General features: G+C 40.5%; 1 protein-coding gene across 2 annotated transcripts in view; it reads left to right on the top strand.

Moving 5' to 3' along the window:
* The window catches only part of LOC137168902 (A-kinase anchor protein 7-like), a 43,504-nt gene that overhangs the window by 11,534 nt on the left and 6,262 nt on the right, over positions 1–25,708 (top strand). The window contains exon 10 of one of the 2 annotated variants that reach the window (XM_067571762.1): positions 23,880–23,912. The exons of the other annotated variant lie outside the window; for it this stretch is intronic. Within the exon in view, the coding sequence (XP_067427863.1) occupies positions 23,880–23,912 (33 nt within the window). The remainder of the gene's footprint in view (positions 1–23,879; positions 23,913–25,708) is intronic. 2 annotated transcript variants of the gene reach the window in all.

The following is a 25,708-nucleotide window of genomic DNA, read 5'->3' as shown; positions in this document are numbered from 1 at the left end:
TGCCAGCTCTTTCAAAACTCGGCACTGTAGTGAAACAGCAACTGAATGAATGCAGTGCTGATGGGCCTCGAGACGTTGCAGTATGTGGTTAAAAGGTTTAGCAGTTGAGGTGCAGAGATGCAGCGGGACAAGAATCTCCTGATGTGTAGTAGTGGAGGATGGAGGAAATAGCTCACTTCTTTTTAATATTTGATGAAGAGCATGTACATATATATTCAGTCTCTATTCTGAAACGCATAAAATGTGATCAGATCGGTATGTTGCAGCATGCATTGTGCTTGTAAATGGCTTTTTTTCATTGTAGTTTATGTTACTGTGTATCTCCACATGAACTTGAGATGGTGCTGTTGACCACAGCGGGACTTGGGATGCAGCCAGACGAGCAGCATCTTTGGGCTTCTAGTGTCTAGAAAACGCTGGGAGCTTATAACAAACAGCCAACAGAGGATTTATCTCTACAAGAAAACAGGAGGATCATTTTCTGAATATAATGGTTTTGCGTGTCCACAGATAAAACAACTTGTCAGAATCAATTGTCACACAGCTTTTCATGCGGTGTGGCTTTAGCAGAAACAACGGAGCACACGGGGATTTTAAACGCAACAAGTGTCGAGGCTTTGCGACCGTTGTGAGCCAAGATCGATTGGCAGCCATAATGGCAAATGCAGTGCTGCCTCCTGTTTCCTAATGACAGATGTCTGAAAGAGATTTAAAAATCAATGTTTGTAATATAATTTAATCATTGAAACAGCTTGGTTTTAAGAGGCACACAGAGGAAAAAGACCTAGGTAGAGTTCTGGAGGTAAGAGGGATGTGTTGCTGATTTCACAGGGTGTTTAGATAAAAGTCGACCCATTTAGATTGGAGGCAGAAGTTGCGGCTTTTGCAGGGTCTGTTATGCAGGAGGTTTTCAAAAACACATTTGAAAACAGGAACTGTATCGTCCATATCAAATGAAGTGTAAAATCCTCGCTTTGAACTAATAGCTAGCGTGGCCTGTGGTCACATTCAAAACTCTGGTGATCAACAACCCTGTATGTCAACAGAAAAACCAAAACAGTCATTTATTTTTTTCATGTGTATACATTTTAGGTAAAAAAAAAAAAAAAATTATTTTAAAACAGCTGTGTCAAAGGAAAATGTGAACCCTAATGCAATGAACACACTGTGTGATCTGCAGTGATGTGCTGTTATATGAATGGTTTGAAAGTTTTATTCACAAAAACTGATGTATGCAAATTTGTCCCTCAGGCTCATCAGTAGCCAAATATACATGAATAGTTAGTTAGTATGTCATGCACATACAAGTGCCCAGCCCACACAGACACCAAAATACAGTTGCAGCGGTGAAACATTTGTCAAACATAGACAAGAACAAAACTACTGACATTACATTGCAAAGAAAGAACTTTGTCTTCTGTACAAATAAATTCAGCTACGAAAAGGTTCCCTTCCTGAAACACAGCTCAGGTTTCTTATAATCATCATCAAATTCATCATCAATTAAGGACATTTTACTAAATGTAGTAGCCCTTAAATCATCATGTAATGAGCAATAAAACATAAAATGGACTTGGTCTTCAGTCTCACCTAAATCACATAGCAAACGAAATCTTTTCTCTTCAGGGAGAGCAGTAAACCTGCCTGTTTCTACAGCTAATGGTTACGTACCTGAACGTAACCTTGAACACAGAGATCTCTGGGTAAATTCTGCTTCACATGAGGCTCCACACTGTTGTTTTTCATCAGATAATATGTTCTCAATTTAGGTTTGTATCAACAGACCATCTTTCTGCGTACATCAGAAACTCGAGCATACAAAATGAGGATATTACCTCACTAATGATCGGTGTTACCATGGAGCCAGCAGTTTACATCCAAGTAGAAGCACATGGAAACGCACACACATGAATATATACAGTGTTACGGATAGACAGGGACTCCCCGAGTCCCACTGTGAAGTAGCTACACTAATTGCTCTGTGTGCTGGTGTCAGTGTGTGTGTGTGTGCGTGTGTGTGTGTGTGTGTGTTGTGGGCTGTCAGCGTGAGTGGAACTAGGCTGTCACAATGTTTTGTGGATCACTGGGCTGTCTGTGAGAGACAAAGAGCGACAGTGTGTGTGTGGGAGTGAGAGACAGAGCAAAGGGATGTTTACCTCACACTTCTCATCATCAAAAAGCCTGTGTTTTTTTTGTCAAGTGTTTTTCCACAACAATACACATTTTAAAATGCGTCAAAGGTAAAGCTGAACACTCTGTCTGATATTATAGCGCAACATCTACACCAGAGTGTTGCACTGTGGAAGGTTATAATGCTTGCTGTCTGTGAGTGAGAGTTAAGAGTCTGTCACCCTCAAGCTTAGAGCGTATATAATATTACAAGCAGTAAAAGAAGACTATGTAAATCTAAAAGAAGGAATAACACCTAAATATAGGGGCAATAAAAACACATCCTTGCTCAAATCAATACACTCTGGTATGACCAGTAGTTTTTAGTGGCTAATATTTGCAGCTTTAGATGAACTTTTAGCTAAATATACCTGTGTAACTGAGCTGGTTTTATTGTGCTACTACATTTTAACATGTTCCAGATAAACATTTAACAGTATTATCACAAAGTTAAAGAAGTAAACACACTGTGATCCCCTTTGACCTGCTGTAAGACAGGTTATGTAATGTTGTTGGTTTTAAAGCAACTGAATCAAATTAATCTTAGGAAATGAAGTGAAATTCAATCTGCCAGTATCCTGTTAATGCCTCTTGCAGCCACTATTCAGTTACATAGTCTCAATGTAGATAAACTTCTCTTTTAGCCTTGAAGTCCAGCTGAAATCGCATTTTGTCATCTTTTTTTTAAAATCAAAAATAACATCAATGTGTTTTTTTGAATGTAATGTCAAAAGTTTTTTTCTTATTAAAAAAACAAACAAACAAACAGGTCTTTGGTGAAATGGCAGTAATGCACCTTTTCATCCCAGCATCTTGAGGTGTGTGTCTGTGTTTGATTGACAGCAGCTGGCAGACTGAGCTGCAGCAGGGGATCTAGAGGCAAAGTAAACAATCTTGTGCTGTAGCTCGCACACCATGGGCAGACAGCGTGTCGTTAGCAGTGGCATTAAAGAGTAAAGATCATACCAGCATCTAAAAGGACCAAAGTGACATTTTCAGGTAAAACATGCTGTTTAATATGCAAGCCTATCTAGCCTGCAAACTTACTTTAGCAGGCACTTTTCCCCAAAGAGTGTTAGTTCGGTGGCTCGTTCAACAAACTACAGTGCAGGACAAGATGTGTTCATGTTTCTAAGTTAGATGAGAAGGAAACTTCAGCAGGATACTAATGTGGGTTGTTCAGAGTCTGCAAACATTGTTAAAGATGAGGTAATTTGATTGGCTGTATGGAGACAAGTTATCCATCCCCATATAAGGAGGATTAAGTGAAGACGCAACTATGAAACTATAAAATATAAAAATAATACTGAATTTCTTAATTTCTGAACACAATGATTCTCAAAATCACCATCAAGACACACTACAAGAAATAAGTTTTGAAAAACAGGTAATTTCAATGAGAAGTTTGGATATTCTTCATGAGATTTTTCTTCGAGCCAGCACTTAGTATCTTTTAGAGGAGTGGCAGTTTAAGGCACACGGCCACCTGTGTTGAACTAAGACCTAAACATGTTTCATCAGTTAAACGAACTAGTATTTACAACACAAAGAAGACAGCATGACAAGAAACTTGTAGTGCCAGATGTTCTGCACAAGTCGCCTGCTATAGATGTGGATAAGTCGGGTGACAGTAACTGATCATTATTAAAGGAAAATTCTGCTTTACTCGAACCTAAAGGCATGTACTTCCTATGTTTACTTGCGTTCAGACTCACAAACAAACTTCATGTAGAAATTATGTTTATTTCTAAAGCAGTAGGAGGCTGACAGAGGTTTCCCTGATAACCGTCACTATACACAAGGCCTCATTTGACCCAATCTGACCCAATCTGAACCTCTTGATTCTCAATAACGGAGCTGCAGAGAGAAAAGTTAGCAGGACATATAGAGTCACAACTGCCACTTTTATGGGAAACGACTGAGTATACCAAGAAACTAGCATAGATTCTTTCCAAAGCATACATTAGTTCTTGGATGAGGAATGCTTTTTTCCCTATTTTTCCATAAAGCATTTAAACGCACCAGTAAGAAAGAACTTTTAAAAGAGTCTCTTCTTTCAGGGACACATGCAGCGATAGTAAAACTTTGACAAAACTGAGAGAAAAATTGCTGTCTGGTGAAGAAAACGTCAAGTCAATTTTTTTGCAGCGTGCCAGCATGAATGGAAAAAAGCAGCAGTGAAGGTAGGAAATTTATCAATCTAAAAACATATGGTTTAACTATGGCCGGCATCTGTACTACAGCTGTAAATCTCTATTATATAAAGCAATGAGAGATTGGGTGGAATCAGGCTCTCTGTAGGAAACTGAGCCGGCACAAAGCAGTCTCATTGCTCTGTGTAGACGGCGATGCAGTGGGGAATAAAGAATTCAGATTCAATTAAGAGAAAACTGCTAATAACATGAATAATTAAAATTACAATCGTTATTTCATTCTGTTTATTTTCAATAAAGTCTGGTAGCTAAATTGCTTATAAAATATTAAATAAGCATCATTGTTTTGCTTAGAATATATTTAAAGTGGTTGGTTGGTATATCTCTTCTACATAATACCACTGAGTTGAATACCGCTGCTTTACATGATATTATCCTATCAAGCTGTATTAAGAGAAAGCGATGGCAACTGTTTAAACGGATTCATGTCAGGTTTATCTCACTCTGCATCCCCGTTACTCACAGGGTGCCACCGAGACTCAGTGTGCTTTTTCTGTTAGTCCACCGAGGTCAGTTTCTGATTGTGTGTGTGTGCATATATATATATGTGTGTGTGTGTGTGTGTGTGTTAATCCCATAATCCACAGTACAACATAATCCACAACAGAGCCTGTGATACACAACCCAGTAGGATGTGTTTGTATGCGGGGAAGGGGGAGGTAGCCAGGATATACGGAACAAATGGGAATAGGATTATTTTCATTAGCGATTAGTTTGCCAATTATTTTCTAGATCAATCGGTTCATTGTTTAGTTAATGAAATGTCAAAAAATAGTGAAAAAATATCATCACCATTTCCCAAACACAACACGTACAGTACCCTCATTCTGCATGGTGAAGCTCAAACATTTCACCGACAAATTGTTCGAGCTCATAAATTAGGATTATTTTATCACGTCATTCTCTGCCCTGCTTTAAAATCTTTCTTTTGTTCTGTCCTCTGGGATAAATACTAAAGACGAAAGGCAAAAATATTATGATGGCCTGTCCACTTCCCTTTGGACTGATGGCAAAAGTAGGTCGCTGGTAAACACACTCAAGTCTCATCTCATTCTCTCTCCACAGACTGCTCTGTTGGAAATGGAGATAATAATAGAAGTGTGTGTGAGAGATAGATAATGGGTCCATGCTGTGGTGACAAGTCTCCTCGTCACTCGTCACCTCACCTCAGAAGGTTCTTGTTGGGAAAATTTTGAAGGATGAAATTTATACTGGACCCCTTTCAGTTAGCCTTAAATGTTGTTTTCCAGTGAAGAGCGAGTTTGCAGCAAGTGTCGACAGACCAAAAGAGTTTAGAGTGAAGTTCCAAAATGTCAAGGCTTTAGAAACACATCCTTAACTGTTTGTGCTCTCACACACACAAACAAATTGTCAGTGTGACATTTCCAGTCGACCTGTAAAGTGGTGATAATACTCTCTCAGTAGACTGATAGGTAAAGCTCCTGTCATGCCCTGTTGGTATTTACAGTAGAACACAGTCAAACCCACAGATACACATACAGAATCACATGCAGGCATAAATACTTGAATACAGCAACTCATGGACACAAACATACGCCGACACAAATGCACTCAAACGGTGTGCACACATGGACAGATGAAGACGGTTCGTTGCTCCATGACCTGTTGGCATTTTATTGAGATAAGGTTGCTCACTTTCGTACAGACTGTGCTGCTCTACTTTTTCCCATATATTGAGTCTTTGGCAGTGCTCGTTATCCAGTCGCCAGCCAATAGTGCCAGATGACGCGATTCACTAATTTGCATCTAAGTGGGCTAATTTCTCTCTGGAGACATATTGAAACAGGAAACTGCAACACATTGAAGGATTATTGATGCTTGAATGGGAAATATTGTGTAAAAAAGTGGCAGACACTGTCAAGTTTTGTTGGAGATTTGCTCAAAATATATATATACAGTACACTAGAGCGTGGAAAATGCTGTCAGTTTGGACAGTGAAACAGCATTTTGAAAGCGTCCTGTTTTCTTATTTGAACTATGAACATGGGTTGTGGTTTGGAGTGTTTTTATACACCTACAGTAGTACAAAAAAGAACATCTAAAGATAAATCTACTCTATTTTTTACTAAAAATACTGAAAAAAAATAACTGGTTTGCCTTTTATGCTGAATATGACAGACATTTCTTTCATTACTGGGGAAAATTGGATTTAAAAAATCAATTATACAAAAATCCAGGGGGAGAAATTGTTTTAAAAACACAATTTGCAGCACAAACACAATTTTTTGTTGAGACTCAGCAACTCATTTGCATTTTCTTCCCATTCATCTCTTCACGGTACATAACCAGAGGTATTTTCTGAGCTGTCATCGTTACATGAGGAACTCTTTTATTGCTAACAGTGCTGATCTGTGTCTTCTTGCAGCAGGAAACACAACAACATTTGGATCCAAAGGAGCATGAAAACAATAAAAACCAAAATCAGTGAGCCTCAAGTATTTTGAAGGCTCTATCTGGTATTGTTTTAAGGCGTCATCATGAAAAGATTGGCACATCACTACTGGCTTTTGTTCCTAATAATTAATTGTATTGAATAGACTCTGAAATCCCTCCAGCATCTGCCGCTCCCTCGTCTCCCTTTCACTCTCTCTGCCTCTTCCCTCTAATCATCTAAATTTCTGATTCATTACAAAGACGGCAAGTATCTGAATAAGGCCTTTGTTGCAGCGTTGCATATATGCATCTCACCGCAGAAGCATTGCCAAAGTTTGTTTGGTCATATTAGCATGGCATTTTAACACACTTGAGGTTGAAGTAATTTCATAGCCTGAAAGGCATTTCAGAGCATAATTACACAAATGAATAAAGTGCTCTTTGATGGAAATATTAATGGTAATCCAACAGGAAGGGCAGCTATTCTTAGAAAAAAAATTAAAACCCTTGATTTAAATGTGAATTGCAACAATAAGAACTCTCTACAGTAGCATTGGTGGGCCTGTTGTCGGGTGTTTTGCTGTCTAAAGCTCCCTTACATTTGAGTTTTTGAGACTTTGACCGCCTCGAGCAAGTTGTCTCACATTGTGCCAGAATCAGACTACATGATATAAGCATAATGACCTGACAGATGTGGGTCATCGAGAACAAAAATGAGCATGACAGTTGTTCATTTTATCTGAAGCAGTGTGTCATATTGGAAGACACAATTCGTTTGCCCTCTCTTGCCCGCTTTGACAACTTCTACAACGTGCTCTGTGACAAATGAGAGCGCAGAACGATCGTCTCTGCCCAACTGTAAAACATGGTGAAGCGAAAGAAGAATGATGTTGATGCAAACGGTGGCACCTCCTTCGTGATTACTTACATACCTCGCACAGGTCAAGAAAGACGACAAGTCTTAACTTGTATTTTTCAAAAGACGAAGTTATTTTGTAGTCTGAAGAATTATACTCTTTACGAAACTATTTGATTGAGGCAGTGTGAAGGATTTTGTGGACCATTTGTAGGGTCCTGAAAATGTTCTGGTAGCAAGGAGACCCTGCCGGGGCTTTAGTGACACAAGCACAGTGAAGCATAATAACTTGTTGTATAGATGTAGCACTGAGCTAGTATGTAATCTCATGCTCGTATCTAAATCTGCAATGAGCGCAGCAAAGAATAAGCACCTGAGAACTTAGTGCTTGCAGTAGTGAATGTTAAGAGGATAGAACAGGGGCTGGAGCGAGATTAAGCAGATGAGAAAAGAAAGGACAGAAGGATGGGCCAGAGACGAGAGTGAGAGGGAAAGGAAAACTAAAGCAACAGTGACTGAGCAGATACGAGGATGGAAGGATAAGTGAGGGAGAGATCGAAGAGGATAAAGCAAGGAGCGAGTGAGATTAAACAAGAATGATGAATGAGTATGGAGAGAGAGAGAAAGGAATAACAGAGAGGGACAAAGGAAAGGAGAACAGACTAACAGAAGCAATAGAATTAAATATAGGAGATAGCAATGATGAGGAGAGCTGTAAGGGTGGCCAGACAGACCACGAGAGAAAATCGAGAGTCTGAATGAAGGTGACATTAAACAGAAGAGAGATTTGAAATTTGATATTAAAAGGAGGGCAAAGGAGGCCGACAAAGGTCAAGCAATGAAGGAGTCAGACGGCTATAGATGGAAAGAAAGAGAGAGGGAATAATAGTAGAGTACAACAACAGACAGAGGAAGATTGGACGGGGGTTTAGAAAGGGAGAATCGTCCCTCTGGTTTTCTGTGTCAGATGTGATGAGAATCAACCCAAACCACCACTAACCCCCCCTCCCTCAAAAAAATCCATCTGTTTCCATCTGTTTCTCTGTCTGACTTTGCTCTAAACATTTTATTCCAGTGTTGAACATTTGGAACATTTATTTAGATCCGCTCTGTCAAACATTTTTAAGAGAAAATAATTAGCCAGGAAATGTTGAGTTACTTTTGTTGTTAACAAATGAAAAATCAAACCTTGAATAGCAACCAGTGGTATGAGGAAACATGATCTATTTGTGTAAATTGTAAGTCTTTATGTTATGTTATGTGCAAAGTAGAAGTTACAACTCAAAAGTAACATCAATGTGACCATAATTTACTCTTTTCTGATGCAAATGCAACAGTTAAGTTATTAAATAACACCATTAAGAAGGCTATGTAAATAATGCAAACAATCTCTAATGTCTAAGTATTAGAAATCCACAGCACTGAACTGAAACTGCAGTTACAAACTGAACCAGAGAAGCTTTAACAACTTGAACTGCCCGGATGAGCACATAAAAATAACACAGTGCAGTCACGTCCCACCCAGAAAGTAACTAAATGTCAGTTTGTTCATCCGGAGTGTGAGTGAACAATGACGGAGCATGAACGCCTGTGACAATGCAGTTCAACATTCAAAAAATTGATTTTATACAATAAACCAATGAATAGCATGAAGCTTGTTCACATTGTGTGTGTGAGACGACAAGATTTTTAAACCACACATGTCCACCAAAAGCTGCAGCAACAACACTTACAATATAAGTGTCATTCCTAGTCACTATTTTACAAACACACCTGTCGCTGAGCTCCACAAAACTCCCAACAATGGAACCACCTCACTGTGGACTGCACATCTTAGCCGAGTTAGCTTTGCAGTGAATCCTGCCCGAAATGTGTCATGCATATAAATAATGTTTTTCTTTGCCCCTTGGATTAAGTGTGCTTGAATTTGTACGGTGAAAATCCAGCCAAATGGCAGGCTTATTCCCTTTTCAGGCGACAGCCAGAGAAGATCTATATGGAAAATTTACATCTCTGTGACAAACAATTGTCAACCGCACAGAAGTGAGTCCTTTTTCTGACTGAGAAAAAGAAAATAAAAGAAGAACAGGGGAGCATTGAGCAGTTGTTAACGACATTTCGAGGAGTTGATAGCAAGGCCACCAAAACAATGAACACCTATGTGCAGTGGTTTGATTGGGAGTGATTTGTTATACCAGCAATTAAAATGTCTTTCATTGTGTATAGTGATGACGGACAGATATAATCCCTGGTTTCATTTGTGTAGATGTGGAGCTGAAACTGAAATACAGGTCATAAGTTTAACATAACTCATGCAGGTGCTTGTTGTGCTTTTGAATAATAGTGTGTGCATTATGTGTATGTTAGCATATCCATAGTTAATTATTCATGAGAGTATTGTGATAAAGAGTCAGCCATATCTCTAAAGGAGACTGTAGTTCCTGTTATCTGCACCATGCAGTCATCTTTTTTCCTTTGTGTGCATAACCTGTCTTGTGACTAAGAACTGAGGCACCATGAGTTGACCTTCAGCTGAACAGAGTCAACACTGTTAGTGTTTTCTGTAGCTCTCTCTTTCTCTCTCTCTCTCTCTCTCTCTCTCTCTCTCTCTCTCTTTGTATTATGGTGCTTGAATGAAAGTGTATTTAATGTGGCCTTGAGAGGTGCTCACAACTTGCATGTTACAGCATATAATATAAATTTATTCCATGTTAAATAGTCCATAAAATAACAGATGTTTTATAGTTGAACCAGTAGAAAAGCAGTATGTACAGGAGAATTGTAATATCCAGAAATTACAGTATGTTTATCAAAGCTTGGCCTTGATTTTTGCATTTGAATGATGATGATAACCTGCTCTCTGTTTACCATTAAAATGCACAAATCACTTAGATTATGTCTGTGTGCATGCAAAGATGACGTGTGTTCACGTGCACGTACAGGTTTTATACAGCAGAACTAATACTCAATAGTAATTGGGCCTCATCAATAACAACACTTAAGCCCCTCCGATAGCAGTCATCACAGCTGCATGTCCATGTGTATGTGTGAACGAGCAAAGCGTTTTGTGTGTGAAGTGGCAGCTGTGAGCTGAATGCTGCTGTTTGAGACAGGACAACAATCACACCACTGTGTACTCATGCAGCTGAGCTTAGTGCATAATGCAGCACAATGTATGTGGTTTAGTTGTGTGTGTGTGTGTGTGTGTTTGCTTTTACATTTCCCCTGCTATCCACCCGCACATCCCCTTACCCCTTGTTTATAATCCTTCATTAATCCTGCAGAGTAGAGTAGAGAGATGTGTTTTTAATTAGGCCTCCTCTCTGTAGGGTTGTACACATGCAGCTACCAAAAAAGCATCCTTGGTACTGGTAGAGACTCATTGTTTTACTCAAGGGCTCATCAGCAGAGCTGCTGAAGAGGACCGGGGAGAGGGCTTGAACCAAGGCCCTCTGGTTGAAAAGCAGTGCCTCTAATCACCTTCTCACCTGCATCCTCATCATTTCATGCAACGCTACACATTCACCCATGCAGTGGTGGCCTAAAGGTTAGAGAAGTGAGCTTGTAACCGGAGGGTCGCCCGTTCAATTTCCCGGACTGGCAGGATGATATGAGCGGGGAAAGTGAAGAGGCAGCGCTTGCCCCTCCCTCATTAGCAAGGTGCTTAACCTCAACTGCTTCAGTGGCCACTGAGCAGCTCCAGATTATCTTTTTAAATGTACAAACACAGCTTTTTTATGCCTTGAATATGGCCAAATGTGATTTCCTTTACAAAATGCGCTTGATAATTCATTCGAATGACAAATAGTGCTTGTACGTTTAATAAAGTCGACGATGTATTAGACCAGTCTTGACCTTGTGGTGACAGGCTTGCCCTCGGGAAATGCTAACAAGGTTGCTGGCAGTTGCAGAGCACAGGTTGAGGGATATGCTTAAGTAACTTTTTAGAATAATTGGTACTTCTAAATGTAGTTTTAATGCAGCATCCTTTTCACTCTTACTCAAGTACGTTTTCTGTCCCGTAAAACTCAGCTACACTGCTTTTGTTGCTTTTTTAGTAATCTTATGGTCTGTTTTAGCTTTCTGTTGTCAGGTTGCTGTCATACTGTGACTCAGTTTCTCCAATAGTGGAATCAATGCAACAGCAGGAGATGGAAAAAGAAAAACTTTTTTATGCCTCCGGATGGCCGGAAACCAAAAGGTCAAAGGTCAACTTCACTGTGACATCGTAATGTTCTGCAAAAACATTTTTCTGGCCATTATCCAGCATCATAACTCAGGAACAGGAGGACAGAAAGGGAGATTGTGACCATATTTCACATTTGGGCAGATACTGAATCGGTGACACTTATCTTGGGTTCCCACCTTGAAACTCTGGTGATTGTATTGATCTTCTGTGCTGCCGGGTTGAAGATGTGCGTGAAGCTTCCACGTTTTAGAATTTGTAGCCTCATTTGTAGCTTTGCAGCAACATCCATATCTGAATCATCGTCTACTGTCATGGCTGCAACTTTGTGTTCGATCAAAATCATCTTTATTGGCCAAACATGTGAACACATACGAGGAAAATACACTTAATACCTTTATTAAATTCCTTCAAAGTCTTCACTACAAATATTATGAGTCTGGACAGACATGGGTGTAAACTGCAACTTGACAGGTTGGCGGAGGCGTATAATTGCGAGGCTTTATTTCTAGTTTTGCCTTTTCTTTTGTCAGAATACAGTTTACAACCATCTTTTGCAAATCGTGCAGCCAGACGATACTGAACTCCGACTGTGAGCGCTTGTTTGAGGTCATTACATCTGAGTGTAGTGCTGATGCTGAGCTGAGAGAGCAAGAAAGTCTGGTCAGCTACTCATTATGCAAATACAGTATCCAGGTGATACTACCAACACTGCATCAATTGAGGCATGGTAATACATAAAAAACAATGATGAAACTGAGAAAACCCAACCAGGAAACCAATGTGGTCATTTATGGGCTTATGTAGATGTTTACTCACTCATAACACTTTGCTGTTCCAGTGTTTTACGAAAGTGTCATGAGGCCTGTTCGTCAGGTCGTCAGGTGATATCTGCCAGATAGATAGAAAGATGAAAGTCTGCACACTGTAGCTCCCTTCGATTCAGTTTAATAGACATCCACTAGACTTTTCTTTTTCTTTTTGTGCATTGTTTCTGTGGTCCAGCACCTGTTTGAAGTTTATTGGATGTGCGCGTCTATTACAGTTTTTGATATCTGCCAGGTATCAGCCCTGACTCTGATCCTGCTGTTCCACTTGGGAATTCCTCTATCAAAGGCAAGACTACATTTAGCAAAGGATGAGCTATCAACAGATAATAGAAACTATCAAATGAATAATTCTATGAATACACTTACAATTATTTGTGTTCCAACTGTTAATTATTTTCATTAACGATTAACCATTTAGTCTGTAAAATGAACAAAAATGTGTGATGTCTTCAGTTGTATGTTTTGTCTGTCAAAAAGTTAAAATTGAAAAGATATATATGCACCATAGTTTATTAGGATATAAAAACATGGAAAAAAGACAAATACTTACCTTGTTTGGCATTTTGGTTTGCTAAGTGATTTAAATGATTCTCAAAGTTAAATTTATATATTTAAATTTAAAAGTTATTTTCAGTTTGAATAATAAAAGTAATCAAATAATCATTTCGTCATTATAAATAACTTATACAACATACATTTTTAGGCATAATTACTTTTATTTCCAAGTTACAAACAGTCAAAAACCACAGTCACATAGTTAGGAGAGTATTAGTCAGTTTCTATTATCCATTACATCTGCTACATTTTCTTGAATGACTGTAACGTTGAAGATAACGTGAAATACATTGAATATAAATGTTAAACTTCTCATAATCTCCTTATGTCTCCATAATTCCTCACCCTGAGATGTTCATCTTCACACCTGACCATCGCTTCAACCATAATCTTTGCTCAACCCTGTGTTTGACCTATTTGTACGAATGAATTTAATCAATTTTTTTCTTTTCTCTCGGGAATATTTTACCCCCCACAAAATACCGTCACATGTCTCATAAATAACACAGATACATGCAGTAGCAGGCAGCAGCTCCCGGCTATTCAACAACCATTATTCAAGCTACAGTGACGAGGGGAGGTGGAGCTTGCAGCCCCCCCTCCCCCTCCACACAAACACACACACACTCTCACACACACACACACACACTCACACACTAGTGTCTGCGGTCTCCTTGTATACACCGCTCCCTTTTCCTCTTCCACACACTTTCCACTCTCTTGAGCGTACTCGGTCTGTCTCTTTCGTAAATACACACTTAATCAAGCTTGCTCGCACAATACACCCCTCCTCCTCCTCCTCCTCCTCCTCCTCCTCTGTCCCCTTTCAGTCACACTCATATAAACACACACGCTTTGTATCTTATGCACACACATACCCCTCCTCTGCTTTCCCCACTTTACACACTAATTTGTATTTTTATTAAAAACTACACTCTTTTTGCCTTTTTGTCTCCTACACACACACACACACACCAGCTCTCCCGTTTCCTCTCTCTCTCTCTCTCTCTCTCTCTCTCTCCCTGATACACACACGCACACACCCCTCCTCCCTGTCAGTGCAAAGTAGAGCGAGAGCAAGGAGCCACTCGTTCATTTTTTTTCATCGTCTGCCGCCTTACCCCGGCTTCTTCGGGCTGCATGCAGGGAAAGGGAGGGTTTTATTTTTTTTTATTGCCTCCATCCTCGCCGATCCGCCTGTCCTTCTAGGGAGGAGAAAGAGTGACACAAACGGGGAGACAAGAGAAAGAGTGGGAGAGACAGAAGCAGGACTCTCTCGCTCCATCTGTCTGTCTTAGAACAAGGGGCAGAGAGGAAAAAAAGGGGGGAACAACAGGGAAGAGGGGGAACAGGAGGAGAGGGAAGGAGGCGCCATGGGTCAGCTGTGCTGCTTTCCTTTCTCCCAAGCCGAGGAGAAAATCAGTAAGTGTCTCCATGCGTGGGTGTGTGTTGTTGGAGAAGCGAATCGGATTGATGTACTCAGTGGTGCTGTCTGTCGGGAGGATCTGTATGCATGCAGTGTTCGATTATACGTGTGTGTGTGTGTGTGTGCCTTCTGTCAGTGTGTGTGCACAACTACATCCGTGACTGTGTGTCGCACTAGATGGACGATAAGTGTTTGTATGTGTGTGACAGTGTGATCAGTGAGTTGTCTTTGTGTGCAGCTCATTATTGTATATGTGGTTACATTTGTAGAGTATCAGTCGAGGTCAGCTGAATTCCAGCTGTGTAATTCAGCTCTCATTGCTTAACTGATCATCTTTGAGGTGATGCATAACGTCCGATTCTGAGTACTAAACTTAAAGTTATGTTCTCAACTTGTATTAATTATATTTGATTGATATCTCACGACACCATACATTATGATTAACAGTTTGATAAAGTAGTAATTTCTTCATTTCGAGTATGTTTGGAGAACCACCTGAAGCGTCTGTCATTAGTTCTCGCTGTGTTGCCTCAGCATTTAAATTGAACAGCCTGAAAGTTAAAGAAGGGTAATGTGAGGCTGTACTTCAGCCAAACAGTTCTTTGTGCTAAATGCTAACATCAGCATGTTGATGTTTATCAGGTGTGATGTTTACCATGTTCACCGTCTTAGTTAACATGTTAGCATGCTAACATATGTTAATTAGCACTAAAAAAAAGTACACCTGAGGCTGAGGGGAGTGTCAGTAGTTTTGTAAATGTTAAGTCATCAACCAAAGTATTGTCAGGGGATCACTAAAGTCTTTGGGATTCATCCTCTGGGCACCATGAATGTTTGTCCCAAATTTCATGGCAATCCAGCCAATAGTTGTCAAAGAATGTTACTTTAAAACAAACCTGCCGATGCCACTTGAGGAAAAGTCAGGGGATCACCAAAGTCAATAGGATTCATCCTCTGGGGACTATGAATCTCTGTGCAAAATTTCATAACAATCCACCTAATAGTTGTTTGAATATTTAAGTCCGGACCAAAGACGTGACTTACTGACAGACCAACATCGTCATCCTTTGAGCCACAATGCTAGAATGGCTCCACAAGGGCCATGACCATGTGGCACAGATTAGCCCGATACCTCGACCACAACCACAACAACTTTTTTTTTTTTCTGGATGAGTGTTTTTCGAGCAACTGATGTTATCTAACACGTGTTGTTACACAACATCAGCGGTCAGTGAAAGGAACATTGAAACAGATCAATTAAAGACCGAAGGCCCCCAAATTTTCCACAAGATGACAACGATATGGAGTGGAAACTGGCTGCTATGCTTCAGTTCATATAAAATTAAAAGATCTCTGGCAGATAATTACCAATGCAGCTTGTGGTTTGATTACAGCTTTAAGCAGCTATTTGTCTCTCATTGTTCTGTAGCAGCTGTAGCGGGTTCATTTAGATTTTTGGGTGAATGTACAGCTCAGTTTTGATGCTACACTCGCACACACTGGAGTACAACTAATTGCACAACCGTGTTATTATCTGCTACTCTATTATTACAAAGATAAACACAATCTCTTCACCACAGATGTGTTTTTTTGGGGACAATATAACATTTTTTTAAACATTGTAACTGTATCAGGTTGGCATATTGATCCTTTGAATGACGTCTGTTGTCTTTAACTGAGCTCAAACGGTTTTATTTAGAGTGTGATATGGATTAGCTGCAGTGAAAGGAAGGCTTCAGTCAATAGAGGCAGAATTCAGACTTCTCCCTGTTGTGTTTTGTGGGGGGGAGTAAATTAGATTATTTACTTGCTTGTTCCAGTTTTCATTCTAGCGCAAGAAACTGATTTTGATGTAATTTATTGTAGATTCTTAAACTAAGTTGGTTAGATTAATGATTAAACAGTGTTACTAAGTAATAAAATGATCTGATGAATTTGTGGCCTGTGCAGTGGGCGTGGGTGCATGTGTGTGTGTGTGTGTTAAAAAGAGATATTAAACCGCCTGCACACACATCACTGTGTGCACTATCTTCCTGCTTCTCTTCCTCCCTCCTGTGTTTTCCCCTATGTGTCCCTCTCTCTCTCTCTCTGTCTCTCTCTCTGTCTCTCTCTCTCACCGCTTGCAGCTGCATCGCATCACAGTCGAGCCACCGTGCCCTACTTCTGAGTGGAGAGAGATGGAGGGAGAAGGGGGGAAAGAGTGATGCAGCGAATGAAGACTAACGAGGGGGGGGAATGGGCTTTAAAGAGAAACGGTGATATGGAGACAAAGACAAAGGCAAACAGAGGGAGGCGGACAAACAGGGAGAGTGTGTGTGTGTGTGTGTGCGTGTGTGTGTGTAGGTCAGATGCTACCCCGTGATGTCACCCTCATGACAGTCGCCCTCGTGAGCGCAGCAAGACCCGAGCGCGTACGTGTGTGTGTGTGTGTGTGTTTGTGTACGCGTGCGAGCAGTGTGTCTGTGTGTGAATTCAACCGTGACCGATACGACATGGTGTCACACAGTGGTGGTAGCAGTCGCTGCAGGTGAAAAACATACACTCACACACCTCTCACAAGAGATATACACAAACACGAACGCACACAGTTGAGGGAATTTCTTCGTATCGAACGCATTAACTGGTATTTGAGTAAAGATTTTCATACCAGCAATCACAGTGTTTATTGTCCAGCTCAAGAAAAGCTGCTGCTTTCTCGAGGGCATCTTATTATCTTATCATATGATCGTTATTTCCTCCAGCCGTTTGCAACTGATACCTCCGTTAAGGCTGCATAATCCACTACATTTGCCAAATTGAAAATCTTTTAAATCTGCATCTGAGTTTCCGATTTGCCGTAAAATACCTAAACCCTGGGAATGTTCTGGTGGTGTTATGCAAAGATGAATTGTGCAATTCATTCAATTTTAAGTGAGTGCAACTTATGACCCCTGACTTACAGCCGTTCACATTTTTCAAGCTGCTGTTGCATCGCCTATTTGGCAAAATGCTGTAAAACTTTGTGGGATCACTCGGCTATATGTCGATATGTCATTTTAAATTTGGTAGCGTTTGCACAATGTGGGCAGGAATTATCGCAGTTTATGTCGAGTTGAGTTAACTGTTGATTGGATAGCAGCTGCAGGATTGGTGGAGAATAGTGTTGGCACATCTGTAGTGTAAAGTCATCGTGGCCTGGCCTTTTCAGTATAGTTTAACCTGTTGATTATTTTTAGATTTTTCAATCTATAAGTTCAGAGGGACCAAGGAGAGAGAGTCTAACAGTCCAAAAACCCAATTAAATCATAGATAATAAAGAACCATGCAACAAATCTTTATATTTGAAAAGCTGGAACCAGAATAAATACATTGTTTGCTTGATTTAACAACAGTAACCATTAATCAGTTATCAAAATTGTGGCTGACTGATGGTTCGTTGACTAGTCAGATAATTCAGTTGTTTTAGCTCCATCACTTTCACAGTTGAGGTGTGAAGAGTGCTTTTTAAATGGCCACACGGAGGTGCGATCTGCATCAAAAACTAACCAGCTCTTCCTCCTTTTTTCCCTCCTTTGCACCATATTTCATTGAAATATGTAGAGCAGTTTTTAAGATTTCCTAGTATGAGACAAATGTAACATTATAATCATTCAGTTTCGTCATAAAGCTACATAAAGTGACTAAATTGTGCTGTAATGAGCAGCTGTCTTTTCACTGCCTCACTGCTGCTCTTTAAGAGGTCTTAATTGTTTATTTCCACCTCTCTCTCTCTCTCTCTCTGCTTGTTAAGCACTCCTCATATTTCCTCACTCAGTAGGTTCACAGTCGACGGAACAAATTTAAAACATTTCACTCAGCGTGTCATGTTGTTGCTCTTTGGGATCTTTAAATGAATATACAACCACTGGTATAGTAATGGCTTCACCTTTATTTACACTGTTCCATCTTCATTAATTCTCCTCGTCCGACAACAGTTACGTAGAAGCAGCTTCACCCCTCGCAGAGTGACACGACTTCCTCAGGAACAAGTGATTGGAGGCAGCTCTGCCTCCAGTTGCAGCTGTTCACCTGCATTGATAGAGTAACAAAAGAGCAGAAATGACCTTAATCAGACAGGATGACTGTTTTCCTTTTAGCTGTCAAGGTTTGCACAACTGTGGTATTTGTGAGAGATTCACAAAAAAACACAGACAAAAGGGAGAGAGTGATGCACCATGGGAGAGAGAGAGAGAACGCTGGTGAAGAGACGAGGAGGGAGCAGAGAGAGAGGGGAAGAGATGCGTTCAGGGGCTGCTTAATTCATCCTTTTTTTTTTTCTTTCTCCCATTCAGCTCTCTCTGCCAAGTTTCCTTCTTTCATTCTGCTGCATCTGTGTGTCAACTCTTCCTGATTGCATTTCCATGCTATTTCAGTCTTAAGAAATGCAAAAACATTGAAATATTCCCTTTTTTTTTTGTTGTTCACGCTCTAAAATCCCTGCCTCGTGTTTGAGTCTATAAGTGTGAGTCTGACAGCCGATGACAGCTCTGCAAGCTGGGTCGGCGAGTTGATAAAAGCTGCCCCCCCCCCCCCCCCCCCCCCCGAACACTGACTGACCGCTTCAACCCCGAATCAGGTCCTGACACAAAGGAGGGAGGCACAGCTGGGCTTAAATTACAACACACATGGCCCCCGAAGCTTATCCAGGGGGGAATAAAGGGACTTAAGGTTTGTTCTGCGAAAACAAATTGAAACTGTTCAGCGTCTGCTTTTTTTTTTTAAGATACAATCAATACAAGATGTTCACTTCTTAAATGCTTTGTGTTCCCAGTGTTTGATTGTGCCAAGGTGTGTTGGGTTGAGAGTCTCTGTTGCTCTTCAAACATATTCTGAAAACCTGGCTGGACACAGTGTGAGCTAGACAAAGCCAGCGCTGGTTATAAAGGTATCCAGCGTATACTAAAGCCGCAGTGGGTAAAATGAATGTATTTAAGTGATAAACGCCTCTCAGTTAGATGTCAAATACAAGGAGCGGACACAGGGGTGAAGCTAAGAGGGAGAGGCATTTTGATTTGCTTTGATTTCCTGAAGTGATTAAGAGATGAAAACAACACTCCATCACAGTTAGTCGCAGCCGGGCTGTGCCAAGCTGATACAGCCAAGTCACGGCTTGTTAAGTTATTGCGAGTTAGCTAACAGACTACTGTAGGCTGTGATCCCTTTGTGTTGTGACACCAGGCTAGAGGAGCAAAAAAATATGTCACATCAAAGGGTAGTATGTTTTTACAGCGTGTTCATTCACACTAGAAAGGCCGGGCTTTTCATTTGATCTACGGTCAAGAGACGATCACAGACGACACACCTGTCCCACTCCACCGCTTTAATGTCCGCGTCCGCTCTCAGACCGCTAAGCTAAGTGTTAAAATACAAAGAAAAAAGTTGCAATAATATTTGTCCTACGATGTAAAAAAAAAAATTGTACTCGTCTGCACTCTTTTTCTGGACAAATGTTTTATCTTTTTTCCCAACATGGTGGGTGTTTGATGTTTGTCACCCCCCCCCCCTCCCCGTCTTCATCATCCTCATCATATCACTTCAAAGGCACAAGTGTGCTTTGATGGGTTTTATGCCCTTCACTGTCTCTATGGAGGAATTTGGCAGGGAAATTGTTGATCAGTGCACCGGTGGCAAAGAGGCTCCAACATCCTGTCAAAAAATAGAATTATTTTCATCTTTGTGGAATTTAAAAAATGCAGGACACGTTTTAGGACCTTTTGTCGGAAAGTGAGCTGCGGAATTTTAACTCTTGATATTGTTTGTTTCGCACACATTAAATTCATTCAGTTATGGGTCTAATGCCTTGCTCAAAGGCAGTTTGAGGAGGACAGTGAGCTGTGCAGGTCTGTCAGACATCCTCCATTCTAAGGATCACAGCTCAAGTTTATTGATTTTTACTCTCCACCTCTAGTCTAATGTTTGATTAACTGGATTAAACTCCATTGACTTTATGGTGTCCTGATGTTATTCAGCATGTAATTAGGCAGCGTGTTTGCGGTTGCATCTAAACATTACATAAGCTCATTTGTCTACTTTAATAAGTCCTAAAGGCATTCATCCATGTAAATAATATACACGTTGGTTTTCCTTTTCTCCATGAGGTTGGTTCCTATAAGCTATCCTAATACAGTGTGAATATAAACGTGTCGAGCTAGACTGCAGTCAGTATCTCGTGTCTGAGAGTCTCTGGTATTTCCTCAGGAAACCGCCCCACCATCAGGGCTCTATACCCCCACCTACCCCGCAGTTCCGCAGCCCCTACATACCCCCACTTTCTTCGTCTTTTGCTTCTTTTTTCAAGCCTCCCTCTCTGTCCTCAGATGCACCCTCTCCCTTTTTTTTTTTTCCCCCGTTTTTCTCCCCTGAACCTTAGTTACGGTGGTCTGCATGTTGCGCAAATAAATGTGCTCGCCCCTCTCTTCCTCACATCACGTACTGTACTGTACTGTAGTCTTCCTCCTCCTTTTAACCCCCCCCCCCCCTCTGCTCCCGCGTCTTCTCCTCTACATCTGCCTTTTGCTTTTTCTTATGCTTTATCCTCTTACCAGAGATGGCTGCATTAATTTTCTGCCTAAACCCCTGATAGAGCTTCCAGGAAATCAGTTCATTTGGAGTAAAAGGAAATTAGTCATTGCAACAGATTATTAGGCTGTATCTAAGCATAATCAGTTGGCCGGCTATATCCAGTAAATTTGATTTAGATTCTTAAGGGATTATTATGAGTCCTTTTGATACTGCACGTTGATGGATGCTTGTGTATGGGTCGCATACCCATCAGAGAGCTCCCTCCATCATGGAAAGTACAAGTATTATAAGAGGCTGACTGAAACATTTTGGCAGACTTCAGCAGAATGTCAGATCTGATCCAACCAGGAAGTGGACAACATTAGTTATCTGGAGGCAGGAGTTGCTTAAGAACAAGTTAAATAGGTGTGTAAGGGAGTTTGAAGTAATAATGTTAAAAGGTTTCTCACACAGCACAGAATAAATCAGAGCAGAGCAGCGGTCAGGAGAAGACAGCCGAGCCAAACCGAGCGGAGCGGAGCAGCAACGCCGGGAATGAAATAAAACTAAAGCAGACACACAGTAGTTGTCACTTGATGTTTTACAGACTCACAGCTCGCTGACAGTATTCAGTCACAGTCATGAACACAGCATCTGCGCACCAACAACCGTTATGCCCTCCGAGTGACTATAAAACAGGACCGATTCAATACAGAGGAAGAAAGGATGTTAGAGAAGTGGAAGGAGAAAATAACAAGACCAAGAGTGGCACATGCTAAATGCAAACATCACATAACTCACAGCGACAAAGCTAACATGGTGATGTTTAGCAGGTATTAGTCTTAGTTTTGCATGTTAGCCTGCTAACCTTTGCTAATTAACAGAAAGTACAGCTAAGACTGATAGAAATGTGATTCATTTTTGTGACTTTTCTTTAATAGTTTCTGATGTTTTATAGACCAAAACTAATAGATAAATTGAGAAATCCGAAGATTAATCGGTAAGGAAAATAAACGCTAGTGGTAGCTCTAGTTTTCATTCCCACAGCCACACCGCTAGCGTGGCTAAATGTTTGGAGGGTCTTGATGAAGACGGAGGCACAAACAGAGCAAAGAAAACCTGGCATGCTATTGCTGTCAGACACTAACAGCATATCCTTGACTAAGCTCATTTCCACTATTGGTTTAACTAGAATTAACTACTTGGCTCGGCTTGTACTATATCAGCTGAGAGGGTTAGTTTGGCTGTATATGAATTAAGGAGGCAGAGACGGGAGTTAAATGAGATGCATACTTAGAAAGAAATTCAGCTCATTTCTATTTGTCATTCATCAAATTTTAATGTTGTAGGTTCTTGGATAACTCAAGCCAAAAACACAGTCAACAAATTAGGGCAGTTAATCATGAAAGAGAGACACGCAGCGCGGCAAAGCAGAAAACATAACAGATTCATAGAAAGAGAGAGAGAGAGAGAGACTAAAAGGTTGAGGGAGATGAAACAAGTCAAACAGATGTGCGAGAAGAGGCCACTTAAAGACAAGAGCGAGTGAAGCCTGCCAAAAAAAGATGGAAGTCAGTACAACCTCCCGTGTTGTTAAAAGTTGAAGTGCCTGTCTGGTTCTCATCCCGTCACCATGACAACAACAGCTAGCAAAAAAAAAAAAAAAAAAAAAGGTGGAGTGAGAAAAAAGGTTGAGATAAAGAGAGAGAGATGTTTGGAAAGACAGAAAGATGGAGGGAGTATGACAGGGAGGAGGCAGAAAGATTAAGGGAGTAGAGGTGGAAGGATGCACAGTAAGCTGCAAGAATTTGTCAGTACACTGTGTGAGAAAGTGTGTGTGAGATACTGTTGGACGTGTGTGTGTGTGTGTGTGTGTGAGACAGATATTCTTGTGTCTGTCAGCCTCGTTGTTGTGGAATCTTTCTATCCACCATGTGAAAGGCTTATCAGTGACTCTCTTAATGTGTATGTATGTGTGTGTATGTGGGTACATAGGGCAGCTTTATAGCCACCATAAAGACCTTTATTTTGTCAGGTCAGGATTGAATAGACTAATAGACAAACTATTTCTCACACACACACCTCTTTAAAAGATAACAACATAAAACAGACCTTTGACAAGCAAGCAGAAGTCCATTTTTTTGCAGTTTTCAAGCTAATATTTGCTGGGTAAATGTCCATGAAAGCGGGAACTCTTGTCACTAATCTTCCCACGTTACAGTCATCCAGCAAATTCATTTTCTTAAGTGCTGCCTCGTCTGAAACGCTCTCAGAAAATTGTTTGCTTTTCTACCGCACTCATTTTTTATTAAAAGCATTTTTACAATATGCAGTCTTGTGTAATAAATTATGCTCTGTTGTCGGGCTTCCTTGCCTTGCTCATAACCCCCCCCCCCCCCAAAAAAAAGTGCACACCTGCACCCTATTTTTACACCGAAGTGTCTCGCAGCTTTTGGCAGTATGACAGTCAGCCGCTCCGGATAACAAAATTTCCTCATAATTTTCCTGCATCCATTTTAGTCCTGTAGCCAAGGGGTCCAGACCTAATCTTTAAAATCACTGCTGCTTTTCGCCAAAAGTATCTCCCTTGTGTTAACAGACAAAGAGGCTTTTATGACTGCGCTGCTACGTGAGAGTATGAAATCCACGGGACATCATAAATCCCACTTTTTTTTTTAAAATATATTTGTGTGTCTTTATTTAATATTTGCTGTTTGTGCTTGTGTTGCAGATTTGACTCCACTCCGTGCCAAACGTAAACCAAGTATGTGTCGTCCTCGTATCACGTGTCGACAATGAGACTCGGGAAGTTTAATTTAAAACCCAATCTATTCCTGATTACACGCTGAAATTGCATGAAATCTGATGTAATCGCTCAGAACAATCAAATCCATGCTGATCAATGATGTAATTACTTCCTACAACTTCTGAACTACCATTGATTGTATTGAAAGATTACATAATCTGAATGCCGCCTTCTTCGAGACCTTATCTGAGGTGTTACTCACCTCGAGCATTATGTAAGTGATTATCATTATTTTATTGATTTGATTCCATTACAACTGATGCGATACAACAATCGGAGTCCTGACTGATAAAACGGTATCTGCCCGTGTTTCCTCTCAACTGAGGCTGTTTTCATCCCTCATCTGTTTAAATCTAGTTAACCAAAACGGAAAGGTCTCTGGTTTAGGGCATTAGGGCAGGAAGTGATTAAGTCGACTGTCCATCCACCGTGCAGTCTTGCCTTTATGGTCTCATGTGAGCGAGCACCCCCCCCCCCCCCCCCCAGTGCCGTATTTTTCCTCGAGCAAAGCAGGCTTTAAGGGCGCTCTTCTGTAGCTGAGCCTGTTCTCTGACCTCTGATGTGGCACAAATACAAGAATTTACTTGGAGAAATCAATAGTGTCACATTATCATTTTTAGTTTTATAAGAAACTAAATCCAGGAGCTTGGGTCTGCAACCCGAAACATTTTGAATGCAGCACCAGTAATATTTGTTTATTAGGGACATTCTTCTCTTTGTGCTGTAAAAACTTCCTCCAATGAGTTATGTGTTAATAAAGTACTAAATCATACAAACAGCGTCGAACCCTTTAGTGACTGCTGGACTTGTGTATAAAACCATGTAAAGCAGCAGATTTCTTTTACAATACCTAAAGTATCAACACTTCCTAAACTAAGTCTTGCTTTTAATATCAAGGATTGATATTAAAAAAAATGTCTTCCGTCTCATGTTAGATCACGTTGTAGGCACATGACGCTGCACTCTTCTTCCTTCTCTGCTGCTGCTGCTGTTGTGTGCCTGCATGCAGCTATGATCTCGTGAGTTCAGAGAATACAAACAATAAAGATACAGTTATACACCACTGAAACTTTCCTGCGTAGGAACTTGAACACGATTAAGTAGTTAAGAGAGAATAGTAAAAAAATAATGAAGTCAAAAGTCAAAGTAATGTTTGGCAAATCACTCAGCGGTAATGAAAAATGTGTTCAGAATACATTAACCTCCAAAATGATGCCAGCAGCGCACAAACTGCTCTTCTCTACATGATGCTATATTAGCCACTCTTAATAGTAAAAAAGTATCAGTATCAATATCAATGATTCTGGTCCTGGTATTACTTGATTTTGCATGTGAGCCAAATTTTGTAGGATACACATTGTGGCAGCATCCCAAGAGATGGCACATTGAGACTGTTATTTGATGTTTGCTTCACATTTTTCTTCTATTGATCATTCAAATTGTCAAAAAAGCAGATAAAGTAATATCAAAATTATAATATAGTTCTGTGAGACCAACAGTTGTAATCAGCTGGTAGTCACACCGAACTGGACTCAATTATTAATAACAAGCTGCAAAGTCAGCATGACCACGATGTCTCACATGTGCTGGGTCCATTTGTGTAATTGTAGAGGTGAGGACTGGTGCAAAAAAAAAAAGAGCTCTGAACATGATCTGATCATTACTGCCAGTTCCAGTTACTCTAAAATCGCCAACATAAACACGGACTCCACATACTAGTGTCTACAGTTTACCGAGAAATAGAATAAATTGAG

This window comes from Thunnus thynnus, chromosome 18, assembly GCF_963924715.1.
Source record: "Thunnus thynnus chromosome 18, fThuThy2.1, whole genome shotgun sequence".
In the NCBI taxonomy this organism is placed as follows: domain Eukaryota; kingdom Metazoa; phylum Chordata; class Actinopteri; order Scombriformes; family Scombridae; genus Thunnus; species Thunnus thynnus.
The sequence above is the reverse complement of the archived record's forward strand: the minus strand, read 5'-3'. Positions and strand labels throughout refer to the sequence as shown.